The 14477-nt window shown below is 48.8% G+C and overlaps 1 protein-coding gene across 1 annotated transcript in view; it reads right to left on the reverse strand.

Moving 5' to 3' along the window:
* The window catches only part of Slit1 (slit guidance ligand 1), a 148855-nt gene that overhangs the window by 7227 nt on the left and 127151 nt on the right, over positions 1-14477 (reverse strand). The window contains exons 26-32 of the mRNA XM_036169354.1: positions 11788-11951; positions 9953-10077; positions 9593-9690; positions 6052-6191; positions 5850-5943; positions 3406-3543; positions 713-941 (exon numbers count right to left, since the gene is read on the reverse strand). Coding sequence (XP_036025247.1) covers positions 713-941; positions 3406-3543; positions 5850-5943; positions 6052-6191; positions 9593-9690; positions 9953-10077; positions 11788-11951 — 988 coding nt within the window. The remainder of the gene's footprint in view (positions 1-712; positions 942-3405; positions 3544-5849; positions 5944-6051; positions 6192-9592; positions 9691-9952; positions 10078-11787; positions 11952-14477) is intronic.

The raw sequence follows: 14477 nt of genomic DNA on the forward strand, positions 1-14477 counted from the left end.
GGGCCCAGGGCAGGGCTGGGCTGGAGCCGGAGCTAGGGCTGGAATCAGGGCAAGTTTTGCCTTGAGTGGATAAGCTGCCTATCTTGTTGAGGGCAGTGTGGGAGGAGAGAACTGAGCCTGTCTGAGGGGCTGAGGCAGAGAAAGAACAAAAAGGAGAGATGATTGGGTGCTTATAGCCAAGGATGGGATCTGAGGCAGAGGGGTCAAGAGTTTACATTGTCTACTGGGCAAAATGCAGTAAAATCTGCTCCCCTCTCTTCCTCTGGGACATGCTCAGCAAAACAGCCAGATTTTTCATCATATGTTGAAGTAGAACCTGATGTTTCCCCTTCAACATGATGATGTTCCAAGATGATATTGAAGGCACAAAAAGGACATTTAGGGGCCCCCAAAACTGTTGGTTAGAGACAAGCCCAGAACTCACTCTGGCCACATAGAGCAAGCCTGTCTGCTGCACTGGAGGCCAGAGCTGAACAGAAGGTGTGATAAAGCCTATGAACAGGGCCTCTGGCAAGTTTAGTTTTCTGAATAATGTCACTGTACAGTTGTCCCAGAGGTGACTCAGAACCTTTACGAGGTACTCAGACTGACTCATCCTAACCCAAGGATAACAGCAATTCACACAGGTCCCTTTCAGTGCCCCTGAACATGGGTGTACCCTGACATTCTGCTCCCTAATTCCCTATGAGTGACGGGGTCCCCAGGCACACACCTGAAGAGTGATGTTGGCCCGAGGCCAGTTCTGTAGGTCAGTGAACTGCAGGTAAGTGTCACGGTCCACAAAGTTGACACTGAGCAATTTCTCACATTCAGGGCCGCCAAAGCCTGGCAGGCACTGGCATACAGGCCGGCTGCCCTGGTCTACACAGTTGGCTCCATTCTGGCACTCAGTCCCCTCACAGGGGCTCCTGGGGGCAGGTGGAATCTCACAGAACTGTCCACTGAGAGAAAAGACACAGGTCAGAGAGGGAAGGGCCAAATGAGGCAGAGGGAATCTCTTCCACTGTGCTGGTCAGAAGCCCGCTAACCACCCCAGGAAAATGGACCCTTAAAGGGACAGAAGATATCCTTTGTGGATGTTGCTTTCCAAGGGAGCTGAGTTCCAGGAGATCATCAGCACACTGAAGCTGAAAAATCACTCCCTCCCCATGCCAATAACTCCGCAAGGCAGATTTTATAATCCAGAGGGAAACTGTGACTTAAAAAACAAGTGGCAGTGAGGAGAAACCAGAAGTAAAAGAGAGCACATTACTACCACCAGACTTCCAGAGAAAAAACGATTAACTGGGGGTGTGGTGGAAGACAGAGCTAGACAAAGACACTGCAAGAAAAAAAAATCTAGGCTGATGTTGCTAAGGAACACAGGCAAAAAAGTCCTCAACAAAATAGCCACAAATCAAATGGAGCCTAAACATTGTTCTATACCACGGCCATTCAAGTTTTACCCCAGGAGCACAAGGTTGGTTTAGCATCTGAAATCAATCAATGTAGAACATCATAGTAACTAACATTAAAAATCAAACAAACTTCAACAACCCTTCAACAAATTAGAAGTAAAAGGGAAGTCCATCAGCTTAATGAAGAACAGCCAGGCTGGGAGGTGGTGGCGCACGCTTTTAATCCCAGTACTCGGGAGGCAAAGCCAGGCAGGTCTCTGTGAGTTTGAAGCCAACCTGGTCTACAGAGCTAGTCCAGGACAGGCTCCAAAGCTACAGAGAAACCCTGTCTCAAAAAAAGAAAAAGAAAAAAAGAACAGTCAGAAAACACACACAGTCAACATCACACTTGATGGGCAGAGGTTGAATGTTGCCCTGTATAAATAGAAAGAAACCAAGAATGTCTGCTCTCACAAGCTTCATATAGCAGTACCGTGCAGGGTCTGTCCAGGGACCCTGTTTGGACAGAAAGGGAGAAAATATGTATCTTCATTGAGAAAGAAGAACAAAAATTATCTATGTGTAGATGATATTATCCTGTAGAAGAAAGTCCCTTTAAGGAATCTGCTAAAACACTCAGAACTAATTAAAGAATTCAACCTGATTTACAAAATCAATGAACACACAACAAATGACATTAAGAAATCAATTCTGCCAGGCTGCAGTAGCACACACCTTTAATCCCAGCACTCAGGAGGCAGAGCCAGGCAGATCTCTGTAAGTTTGAGGCTAGCCTGGTCTACAGAGCAAGATCCAGGACAGGCACCAAAACTGCACAGAGAAACCCTGTCTCGAAAAACCAAAAAAGAAATCAATTCCAAGGTGCTGGAGAGATGGCTCAGTGGTTAAGAGCACTTTTTGCTCTTGCTGAGAACCTGAGTTCAATTCCCAGCTCCTACATGGTGGCTCACAACCACTTATACCTAAGTTCCATCAGTTCCGATGTCCACTTCGGACTTCTCTGGCCACTTGATGGATGTACTTAGTGTGCACATATACATGCAGGCAAACACTTGTATACAGAAATAAAATAATTATATCTTTTGAAAATCCATTCTATTTACAGTATCATTTAGAAGAATTAAAATTAGGAAATAATTTCAAAATTAAGTATGAGGAGCTAGAGAGTTAGCTCAGTGGTTAAGAGCACTGGCTACTCTGCCAGACGACCCAGGGTGAATTCTCAGCACCCACCAGGCACACACTTGGTGCATAAACACACCTGCAGACAAAACACCCATACACATAAAATAATAATTTAAAAAAATGTTTAAAAATGAGTGTGAAGCATGCACTTTAAAAATGACAAAAACAATTATTGAAAGAAGCTAAAGTAAGTCTCTCGATGTGGAAAGGCAATTCATGCTCAAGAATGGGGAAATCCAATGCTGTTTTGTTAAAATGCCATTGCTCCCTACACTGAGACAAGGGCTCACCTACCAAGATCCCAGATCACTTCTCTTTTGCACTAGCTACCCTGGAAATTCAAAGAACCCAGAATCACCAAAACAACCTTGAAAAACAGCAAAACAGAAGGACTCATACTTTCCAATTTAAAAACTCGCCATGAAACCACAGTGATAAAGATAACGTGCTGCTGGCCGAAAGAGAGCCTACGGAAGCACCCGGAGATTTACGGGCATAGAGTTTTCACCAGAAAACCAAGAAAATTAAATGAGATGAAGGGGGGAAAAGTCTTTTCCACAAATAGTGCTGGGACAGCTGGACATCCACATCCAGAAGCATGATGCTAAGCTCCTTCCTCGCGGTTCCCATGTTCCAACAAACAGGTTTGGAACCCTGTGCCCAAGTTCTGAGTGGTTGTTTGACTCTCCCAAGTTTGCCGTAGCTGGAACTGGTGGAGCCACACTTGGAAGACTATCACTCAGCTTTCAGAATGGGACTGCCATTCACCCGAGCCCTAAAAGGGCCCTGGCCATCCCACCCCAGTGTGGCCAGAGCCGCTTACCTGTAGCCCTCGGCACAGCGGCAGGCGTAGCTGTTGACTGCATCCACACATTGGGCCCCGTTCTGACAGCGGTGACCCTCGCAGTCATCCTGATTTTCGCTGCAGTTGTTACCTGTGTAACCTGGCACACACTCACACCTGTGGTGGACAGGGAGAGGGGCAGCGAGCAACATTCAACCTAGAGCTCAGTGGCCAGGGCTGTGCAACCTGTGTGTTTTACAGAGAATCTCTACAGGGTCTCTTCTACTAAGAACAGAGCTGTATGGGTGTGGGGGAACCTGGGCTGGGGGAGTGAATGCCTGGCAGCGGCAAGAGGAGGTGACAACCTTGTTTTAGATGCCCTCTGTCACCACCAGCTACACATCCAAGGTCAGCCTTAGGCCCATTCTTGACCTGCCTTGCTCCGTGAACCCACCCCAGTCCCTCTACGCTCAGCTTCTACAACCCTGCTGGGCCCAGATCCCCACCCTTCAGCACAACTTATGCCCACCCTCAATGAGGACCTTGAACCAGATGAGTCCCCAACTTCCAGGCTCAAGTGTGTCCCTAAACCCATTCAGGCTAAGCCTCTATCTTACCATAAAGCACACATTCCCCCTCTCTACACTCCAAGCCCACCCCATCAGGCACATCCCTGCCTTCACCCCTGTTAATTCTAGAACATCTTTGCTCTCTCCCTAAGTGGCCCAGCCAGGCCAATTCTTGCCTGGAGTTGTTTCTCATTTCAAACCCAGTAGTTTCTCAGGCTAGAAGAAGTATCTTTCAGCCCAATATACATATGCACATGTACAGAACCAGTCTCGTATTGCAACGTTTATCCCAACCCCATAAAATGGCACTGGGCTTTCTGATACTTTCTGTTTTAAGGTTAATTGTGACCTACCCAGTTGATCCCACCCACAAATGGGTCTTGAGTTACAACCTGAAAGAACGCTATACTAGTCAGGCCGACACACACTTGCTCACTCTCTTACTCAAGATCCTCAAACCAAAGGCTTGCTGGGTCCAGCACAATGCCAGGTATAGCTGGGCATCCCTCCCCTCCCATCCCACCACCAGGAGAGGAAGTTGAGGCTACATGCATCACACAGCCTGGTGGGCGGTAGCTGGGCCTGGGGCTGAACATGGGGCCCCTCTACAGAGGGTGAGGGATGGCACAGCAGTTCCATCCCAGCCCGTGCAATCCTGCTTCACCTTGCCCTCTAAGCTGCCTCCCCCGAGAGAAGAGACTCTTCCACCCAGCGGAAGACTCTTGCCACCCAAAGGAGGGCAATGCCTCTCTCATTTCACAGTGGTCTTGCTACAGTCTAGTGCCCATGCTTAGCTGGTCCCCAACAGTCCCCTGATACTCCTGGCTACAGCAAGCTCCTCCAGGTTTTTACCCTGGCCTTAGGCCCAATTTCTGGGCTTGGGTCAGTCCACGTAGGCCACAGGAAGTCCTAGCCTGACAAGTCTTTGCTAACTTCATAGATGGGAGGAGGGGCATTCTAAGAACAAACCTGTGTTTTAGGGAGTGACATTTTCTTTTCTTTCTTTCTTTCTTTCTTTCTTTCTTTCTTTCTTTCTTTCTTTTCTTTTTCTTTCTTTCTGTTTGTTTGTTTGTTTGTTTGTTTGTTTTTTGAGACATAGTTTTTCTGTGTAGCTTTGCGCCTTTCCTGGATCTCACTCTGTAGACCAGGCTGGTCTTGAACTCACAGAGATCTGCCTGGCTCTGCCTCCCAAGTGCTGGGATTAAAGGCGTGCACCACCATTTTCAAAATCCCATATGACCTTCATCTAGCAGTCTCCATGTGGCAAAGCCTGTCTACACAATCCAGCTAATACAGTGGCTCCTTGCTCTGGGGCTGGACAGATTTTGGAATTCAAAGCTTTGTGGCTACACTTAGGCTATGGACTGTATATAAATGAGCACATATGGAAGTTGCCAGGGGAACTGGAGACAGCGCAGTAAACAGAGAAGTCTACACTCCAGCAGAACCTACCCATATCCACCCCTCACAGAGAAGTGGCCGCTGTGAGCAGCCTTCCATAAAGTCTTTCTTTCAGGTATTTTGTTCTGGAAGGGCTCTCTAATTTTGTGAGCTTTGTGGATTTCATGATTGGGGTAAGAGGTCATGGACCTGGCAAGAATGGCTGTGGGTGGAGCTTGGCTGTTGGGCTTGGTGCTAAGGACCTTCCAAAGAAGTTCCTTCTCACTCACCATCCCCAGCACCTCAAGAGGACTCAGTCTTCAATGAGAACAATGGACTCAGTCCAGCCAGCATCTACTCAGGGCCAGGCCTCAGCAAGTCACAAGCCCTGGGCTATGTGACCAGAGCTGTGCCCATAGCCACCTATGATGGTTCTCAGGAACCCAGAATGCCAGACCACACCCACCAACAAATGGGAAGGAAGGGAGGAAGCCATGCCCAGGCTGGGGGTCCCTGGCAGTGGGTGGCACTGACCTGGGCCCATCCGGGGTGCCCACACACTGGGCCTCATGCTGACATGGGTTCAGATCCGGGGAGCAGAAGTCCACCAGCTGCTCACAGGCCCTTCCTGGGGGAAGAAGGAGCAAGAGGCAGCAGAAGCCAAGCTCTATGGAGCCCATGCAGACACTGGCGCCCCCAAAGGATGGGGGAATGCTCTGGCTGCTGCAATGCCTACCTGTATACTGCAGGGGGCACTGGCAGGTGTAATTGCCCACACCATCCACACAGACACCCCCATTGACACAGGCATGCTTCACACAGTCATCTGTGTTCACTCCACAGGTTGGCCCTTCAAAGCCGGCGGGACAGGAACACCTGTGGTAGGGCGGGGGAGGAAGAGGAACAGGGAAAACCTGTGGCCACTGGTCAGCACGCTTATTCCATATGTTTGGTTTTTCTACTCTAGACCAATGTAGAAACTACTCTAGGCCAGAAGGAGAACAGCTTCGAAGGTAAGAAAACCAGCCCTGCCCTCAAGGAATCCTCTGGCTTGCAGTCTAGACAAATCAGAGACAGGGGCCAAGAAGGACAATCAGGATGGTGGCGGCTCCGAAGGCAGGCTCAGGCAGAGAATGCCTAACCCTTCCGCAGCAGGGCGTGGTCAGGCAGGCTTCCTGGTAGAGGGGAGGGACTAGCCTCAGCAAGGATCCCAACACAGGAGAGGAGGCAGTGGACACAGAGGGACACTTCCCAAAGTGAGAAGGCAGTTCCTGCCCACCTACACTGCTCAAGTCTTTGAGGACACACAATTCAGGAACAGAGCAATAATGGAGCTGGGCCGAGCAGTAGCTGGGTTGTGGAAGGTTCTAGAAGTTGGTGATTAAAAAACAGCGTACTCCTAGCCTCAGGCATGTGGGGTTTCCCAAGAGGTGTAAGGGTCAGAGAGTGTGGACTGAGGAATTCACATCCAACTCTTCAACTGTCCACAGAACTTCTTAAACATTCCCAGGCCTCAGCTGAGGTGCCGCTCTCTGCCCAAGCAGGAGGTGGGCTGTGCCTCCAGGTGCCAAGGAAAACAGCAAGTAAACCATTAAAAATTACTGACAGGAGACTCATGGAACTGTCGTCTAATAGAACTGAAATACTGTTGCCTCCTGCTCACTCAGGAGATTTTGCCATATAAACAGGAAGGGTATGTCGCTGTGTGGCAGGTCTATGATGAATCTCCTAATCCTGATAGTGGATCTGTATGAACAGACCTTCCCAGCAAGTATATTTTATATATATAAACAAAACAGCAAGGTAGCTGCTCTACCCCATCATGCATGGATCATCTACAGATACACAGACCAACTGACACAGTAAATATAGCCATGCACCCATAAAGGAGCTCCATCTCAGAACACATTATCTTATAGATAATACCACATGTGACAGCAGGTGCATTGTTTTGTATGTTAGTCACCATTAACTCAATTACAGAAACTATTTTTTTGTAATTTTATTATTTTATTTTTTTAGTAAGGGTGTTCTGTCTACGTGTATGTATGTGCACCACTTACATGTGCGGTGCCCTTAGAGGCCAGACAAGGGCACCGTATCCACTGAAGCTGGAATTATAGGTGGTTGTGAACCACCGTGTAGGAGCTGGGACTCAAACCTGGGTCCTCTAGAACATCATTCAGTGCTCTTACCTGCTGAGCCATCTATCTATGCCCCACAGAAACTTTAATAAATTTTTGGAGACAGGGTCTCACTATGTAGCTTAAGCTGGCTTCAAATTCATAATCCTATGGCTTCAGTCTCCCGTATCCCAGGATTACTTATGTGTACCACCAAACCCAGCCAAGAGAAACTTCTAATCAGAAGCTTATGGTGACAAGAAATGGGGAGGGCTTTAAACCTTAGCTCTTGTGCCCTCATGGGTGGCGGTTGCTCCTAGCATACAATCATATCATAATAGAGCCCAGGAGGGTGGTAAACACCGAAATACTGGCTCCAGCCAGAAACGGAGAGATGGTTTTCATTGCTAAGGAGGAGCTTGCTGGTGGCATTTTCAAAAGGTCCTCTAAGTTAAGTGTGGTGTCTAAAGTTGTGATCTAAGCACTCGGGAGGCCAAAGCAGAAGGATAGCTGAGAATTCCAGGACAGCCTCAGCTCCCCCAGATCACCCTGTCTCAAAAAAAAAAAATTAATGAATAAATGAGTAAAAAAAGTGGTAACAAATTGCTATGCCCAATGGATACCACTAGGGGATGGGGATAGCATACTTAACCTAGTTGTTTTATTTTAAAATGGCAATAATATTTATGATATCTACGACACTGCCTCCTTTACACGAAAAAAAAATAGACTTACAGTGAAAAAAAATGTAGCTGTCGGTCTAAGAAAATTTGTGTGGGTGGTGTTTGACATTTTGTCTGGAGGATGAGGAAAAGGATCTGGAGGTTGCGCCACAGGCATCTTCTGGAAATAAGCTAGGGCGGCAGGATATTTGTGCAGAAAATTCCTTCTGGCAAAAATCTAAGGGCATAAGGCCGGTGGAAAGGAGGTCTCCCCTCTGACCTGGTGCTATAGGCTGCCTGACAAATGTAGGGTTACCCCACAATCCCAGAAGGAGCATCCCAGTCCTGTGCAGGAGCTGAGGACCAGACCAGGGAGGAAGCTTAGCTGGAGCTATTGCCTGCCCCTGAGGTGGGCTTGCCTATTGTAAGGACGTGTTTCCAAGGCAACCCTGGAGAAGAGGCACTTAGCACTTTATTTTTTACATCTGGTAATTTGGGTCTGCAGAGGCAGGTTTGGCCATTTCCGCCCGCAGATTCAACATAATTTTCTGAAGAGCCAATTTATTCAGTAGGCAATTTATCTCCAGCAACTAAGTACTGTATTCCTCAGAAAAGCTCTGGGAGGGCAGAAATGGGGAGGGGGGCTAGGGCTTGCTGGAGAAAGCAGGCTAGTCGGGGTGTGAGGACATGACATCTGCTCTGCAAGGATTCAGGTATGCTAAGTGATAAGGGCAGCTGTATCCAGAGCAGGTGAAATGCCATTCTTGGTGGGATCCCTCTCTACAGCAGCCAGCTAGTGAGAGCTGAGCAAAGGGAGGACCCCAGAGGGAGTGACCAGGCTGTGGCTTCACCTTTACCACTTCAACTGTACCACAGGGCTAACCGCAGCCACTAGAGACTTGTTCAACTTCAAATGGGCGCTCAGGGGGTCCATGGACATTTCAAAGAGTCTTGAGGGGCTGGAGAGATGGCTCGGCAGTTTAAAGTACTGGCTGCTCTTCAAGAGGACCCCGTTTCAATTCCTGGCACCCACATGGCAGCTCACAGCTGTCTGACTCCAGCTCCAGGAGATCCAGCACCCTCACAGAGATATACATGCAGGCAAAACACCAATGCACATAAAATAAAAACAAATAAATTATATTTTTAAAGGTGTTTTTTTTTTTAAGATTCTTAAATGCCCCCAACCATTCCCTGGCACTGCCATGGTATGTACTCTTGGCTATAGGTTCCCAGTGTGTGGAAAAACACTCCTGGCCACTTCCTAGAGCAGTGTAAGCTCTCCCCTGTGAGCCTGTGCTGTCTGATGCCTGCTGGCCCACGGGTGCTCTGCTCACACCTCCTCCAGGTGAGAGGGACTTAGAGAACCTGCGGCTACAATTTGGAGCACAGATCTGTTCCCTCTAGCCACCCTCATCTCCAGCACTGGGAGACTTGGATGCTGGGCCCATCAGTACTCCCCAACCCCAGCTCAGGCTCCACGGGCACTCACATGAAGCCAGCATCCTCGCCCTCACGAGTATGGCAGGTTCCCCCATTTCCACATGGGTTGCTGGAACAGCTGTCCAGGGACACTTCACAGTCTCGGCCCTGGAGGAAGAATCAGCGATGCGGACTTCATGGAGAGCCAAGAGGGTCGGTATGAACTAAGAAACAGCTCTACCTTGTCTGCCACAGGGCTGCCTATCATTCTTCCATTCACTCATCATCAATATATCCATCCATCCACAGGTTAAGCCGCTGGTGACAGGGTCACTCACACGGCTGTTCTGAGCTAGATTAACAAACAATATAGAGGTCTTGCAGGGCCTGTTGTAAGAACTCTGTTCCCCCAGCTTCAGCCTCCACTCACCTTATAGCCACTGGGACAGGTACACCTGTATACTTCAAGAGGGTCAGTGTGGCAGGTGCCCTGATTCTGGCATGGGCTGGACAAGCAGGGCTCACACTTGGCCTGAACTGCCAGACTGGGGGGACCTGTGGTAACAGGGAGCACATTAGCAGAGCATGTGGAAGGATGGGGCTCTGCCCTGATAGGTCCAGTTCTGTGGAGGAATACCCTACTCCCAGTAGACATGCCTCACTATAAGTTTGAGGGTCAATGCTTCATCCTCCAGCTCAGTCCAGCTTTCCAGCTGCAGAACCCACTTTACTACAGGGTCCCTGGAAGTCCCTGGTTCACAGGTAGCTGTGAGAACTATATGAATCGATATGCGGTGCTCAGTAGATAGAAACTATATATAGTGATTAGGTCCACCCTGAGAGTAGGAGAGTAGCAAAACTGTGATTGCCAACTTTGCCTAACTCTGCCCCTCACACCCTCAGAGGCAATCACCCCAACCTACATACAGCCTTGGCTCTGCAGGGAGGCCGCCTGGGGGAAGTCCACATGCCTCGAGGTTATTCCTCTCCAAGTCTAAGGCAGAGAGAATGTTCCCTGCTACCTCCTAGGCTACACAGGCCCCTCTCCAGACCTCACTCACTGGGAAAGTAGAGGAGGCTGGTAACAAGGGTACCTGGGCACCAACTCTGAGGGACACTAAGATTTCAGAAGAGAGAACAGGGAAACCTGGCCACTTGACTCAGGCTCCCCCAGGAGGCTCCTTCTGGAAGAGGTGAGATATTAGTTCTGATGAAGAGGCATGCACTTGAACATAAATTTAAAAAAAAAAAAAAAAAAAAAAAAAAAAACTTTCCATGGGACAGAGGCTACGGAGCAGACACAGACATGTTGTTTCTTATTGGTGCCTGAGTGAACTTAGTGAGCATGCATCAAGCTCTTTTCTCATGTCTGTGTACCTTTCTGGATGTTGTTATAACTCAGTTCAAAAGAATACATTTAAAAAAAAAAAACCAAAAACCCAGCACCACTCTGCCAGCTAGTAAATGCCAAGCATGTATTAGCATAGATGAGCTTCTAGTAGCCGCTACAGAGTGGGCCCTTGGAACTGTTACTGCTGTGACAGCTTCCTGCACACAGGGTGGCCTGGGTCTCCTCATTAACCTACAGCTGTCAATTTCATTTCCTATGGTGGCCTCTGAGCTTGCAGAGGGCAAGGGCCATGCCCCAGCGTCCCTAGGGTCCTCCTCTAGCTCCCCCTGCATACAAAGCTGAGCCCAGGCAGACATTCAGACACCTGTCTTTACTCTGCAAGGTTCTGCAGGGCCTTAGGGGCTTGGTCCATCAGCTAGTCAGTCAATCACTCCCTGAGCAAGTGTTTGTAGATGCTAGAGGTAAGGAGCCTCAGCACAGCACAGACCGCCAGTCACACTGCGACTCTGTGTTCTGCAAATGTCAAGAAGGCACCAGCTGGACCTCTGGGCCCACCAGGGACAGAATAGAAGTTCAGCTAATTGTCGAGCACAATGCCTATCTAACGGAAGTCTGAGCGCCTGTATTGCCTAGGAGCCTAGGAGCTTTGAAAATGCTATTTTGGTTTTTCTTCCATAACCACTGGCAAGAATTTAAGCCCTAATGGACTGGGATTTTTTCCACTTGGCTTTTTGTTTGTTAGATGTGAAGACTGGAAGGCAGCCATGCTAACAAGCACAATCTCATTTCTATCCTTGGACTCTCCCACTAGTGGGACCCAGAGACCCGGGAGTATCTGGAAGACCCTACCAGGGCTGGGCAAGTCCTATGGCCCCTGGTACCCACCACCTCTTCTCTCATGCTCCTGGGCTCACCTTGGCATTCAAACTTCTTGGCAGGAGTGGTAAGCAGAAGTTTGCCCTCCATGTCTGGGGGTCCAGCACAGCGGGCAATGCCAGGTTCCTTGTAGCCAGTCTTCACCCAGCTGGAGAGCCATCGGAGATGGCAGTCACAGTACAAGGGGTTGGCACCAATGGCCCTGGGACAGGCAACAGAGAAAAGCAGGCATTCCAGTGTCAGAAGCTTTGACTCACTGAGCACATAGAGACGCAGGTCACCCACAGGCCCCGCTTGACGCACTCCATATGCATCATCTTGCTTTGTCTTCGCTATGCCCTGTCTCCTTTTTCTGCACACAGAGACAGAAAGATTGAGTAATTGTCCTCGATCAAAGGGAGGGGGGTCTGGATTTGGAAGCCATGCTGCAGGAGCAGAGAGGCTCTGGACTCAGAGCCTCCACAGGCACGAGGGAGAAGGCAGCCAGCATTTACCCTTGCAAAGAAATGGCTGCTGCTCCCGCCTCTGTGCATCCAATGCTCTCATTAACCCCACACGCAAGCTCCCCGTATCTTTAAGATGTAGAACTGAGCATTGCATGGAATAAATCATTTCCCTGGGGCCACACTGCAGCTAAGGGCAGCCTCTGGGTCTAAAGCCGGAACTGCCTGTCTCAGAAGCCCAACCACTTTTGTTTTATTTTGTTGTTTTTTCATTTTTAGTTAAGCAAAGACCACATGAATGCATTCTTACTTGCAAGCCTTTCTCAAATGCTGCAGAACACTGTGAATGCTAAGTACCATGGACACACACACACACACACACACACACACACACACACACACACACATATACACTGTTTTTTGTTTTGTTTTTGTTTTTTTGGAGACCGAGTCTCACTATGTAGCTTTGACTGGCCTGAAACTCACTATATAGACCAGGTTGGCCTTGGACTAATAAAAATCTGCCTGTCTCTGCCTCCTGAGTGCAGAGATTAAAGACATGCCACTGTAGTGGATAGCCATCCCAGCATTGGCCTGGAAGTTCCAACCCCCATTGAGGCTTCAGTAATGATCACGCCCACAAGGCGGGGCAGAGGAGGGAGCGGAAGACCAAGGATCAGGAGGAGGTTGCTCTCTTGGTTCCGGGACGCTGGACGCTGGAGGTAGACCGAGCAGAGTTCTCCAGAGAACACCACCAGACTGCCCTATACCTTTGCCAGACCCTGCAACCTACCCCTTCATTTGTAAGTTAGCCCACAAAATAAACCTCCCTTTTAACTATGTGGAGTGGCCTTAATAATTTCACCAATATGCCACCATTAAAAAAATAATAATTTAGTTATTATTTTATGTGCATTGGTGTTTTGCCTGCAGGTATATGAGGGAGCCAGGTCCCCTAGAAAGGGGTTACAGGCAGTTGTGAACTGCCATGTGGTTGCTGGGCTTTGAACCCAGGTCCTCTGGAAGAGCAGCCAGTGCTCTTAACCTCTAAGCCATCTCTCCGGCCCTAACTTAAGGTTTTTTTTAAGGGCATATTCTAATGTTACTGATGGGAGTGAAAAATGGTATAACTCCAATTCCAGATGCAATTGCTTTGTGGAAGTTTCTCCTACACACATGTCTACAGATGCATATAAAGACACCTGTGTGACAGATGGCTGCTGTGGTCTGAATGTCCCTTCCAAGTATGTTTTGAGACTTTCATCAGTCCAGTGTTGGCAGCTGGCCCTTTAAAACAGGTACTGGTCAGGAGAGCACTGTGCCCATTCCCCCAGCACTGGGCCAGCTGTTATAGGAGTGGATGCTGGGTACAAAGGATCTGCCTGGCCCCATTGCCACCCTGTTGTGTGAATGCTCAGTCATGCTTCTGCTATGTCGTCACTGTGCTCCTGGATGTCCAGGCCATAGAAACAAGATCAGAAGAGATCAGAATAAACTCTATCATTTGCCCAATCTGGAGTTGCAGGAAATGAACCAGGACCTGAAAACTGCCACTGTTCATCAGCAAGTAACTGGTTAAATAAATTATGCTGTGTTCACAGTATGCCACGATCCTCCACAGAGGGACACAGGTGGCACAGTTACCAAGCTCATGTGTGTGTGGCCTTCCAGCCCTTTCCCACATGGATGCGTACGGTTCCTATCTACTGTGCATCACATCCAAACAGCTTGTTTCTTGTCACTAGGCAGCATGCCTTGGAAACCTTCCAGGTCAGCATATAGGAATCTGCCTCGTTTTGCCCAAGCGCTTTGCAGTGTCTCTGGGAAGAATAGATACCCTGTGGTGTAATGAACAGTTTCTCTGTTGCTGGGCTCTCTGGCAGCTGAGACGGCTGTGAACACTCTTTTTACACATGGCTTGGTGAGGTGTGAGCGTGCCTCTGGAACAGATGCCTCTGGAACCCAGGTGACAGAAGAAATGGATGGTGGATGATAGAGCTGCCCTTGGCAGGCTGTATCAGCTTCCATGGGCCACCAGCCCAGGGCCATGCCTGGACATCTGCACCCACTTGAGAACTGCCAGCTGCCCAGCCCTGTACCAATCCTATGGCAAGCTCAGAATCGTTCCCCATTCACCAAGAGAAGCATAAAGACAGGATGTGAATGTAATGGAAAGAAGGTGCCAGAGTTCTTCCTTTCAGCAAATAGAAGATCAGCGCCTGAAGCTCATCCGTATCAACCGATTTTAAAACCCCAAGGTTGTGTGAGGTTAACAAGAAGGGAAG

This window comes from Onychomys torridus, chromosome 1, assembly GCF_903995425.1.
Source record: "Onychomys torridus chromosome 1, mOncTor1.1, whole genome shotgun sequence".
In the NCBI taxonomy this organism is placed as follows: Eukaryota; Metazoa; Chordata; class Mammalia; order Rodentia; family Cricetidae; genus Onychomys; species Onychomys torridus.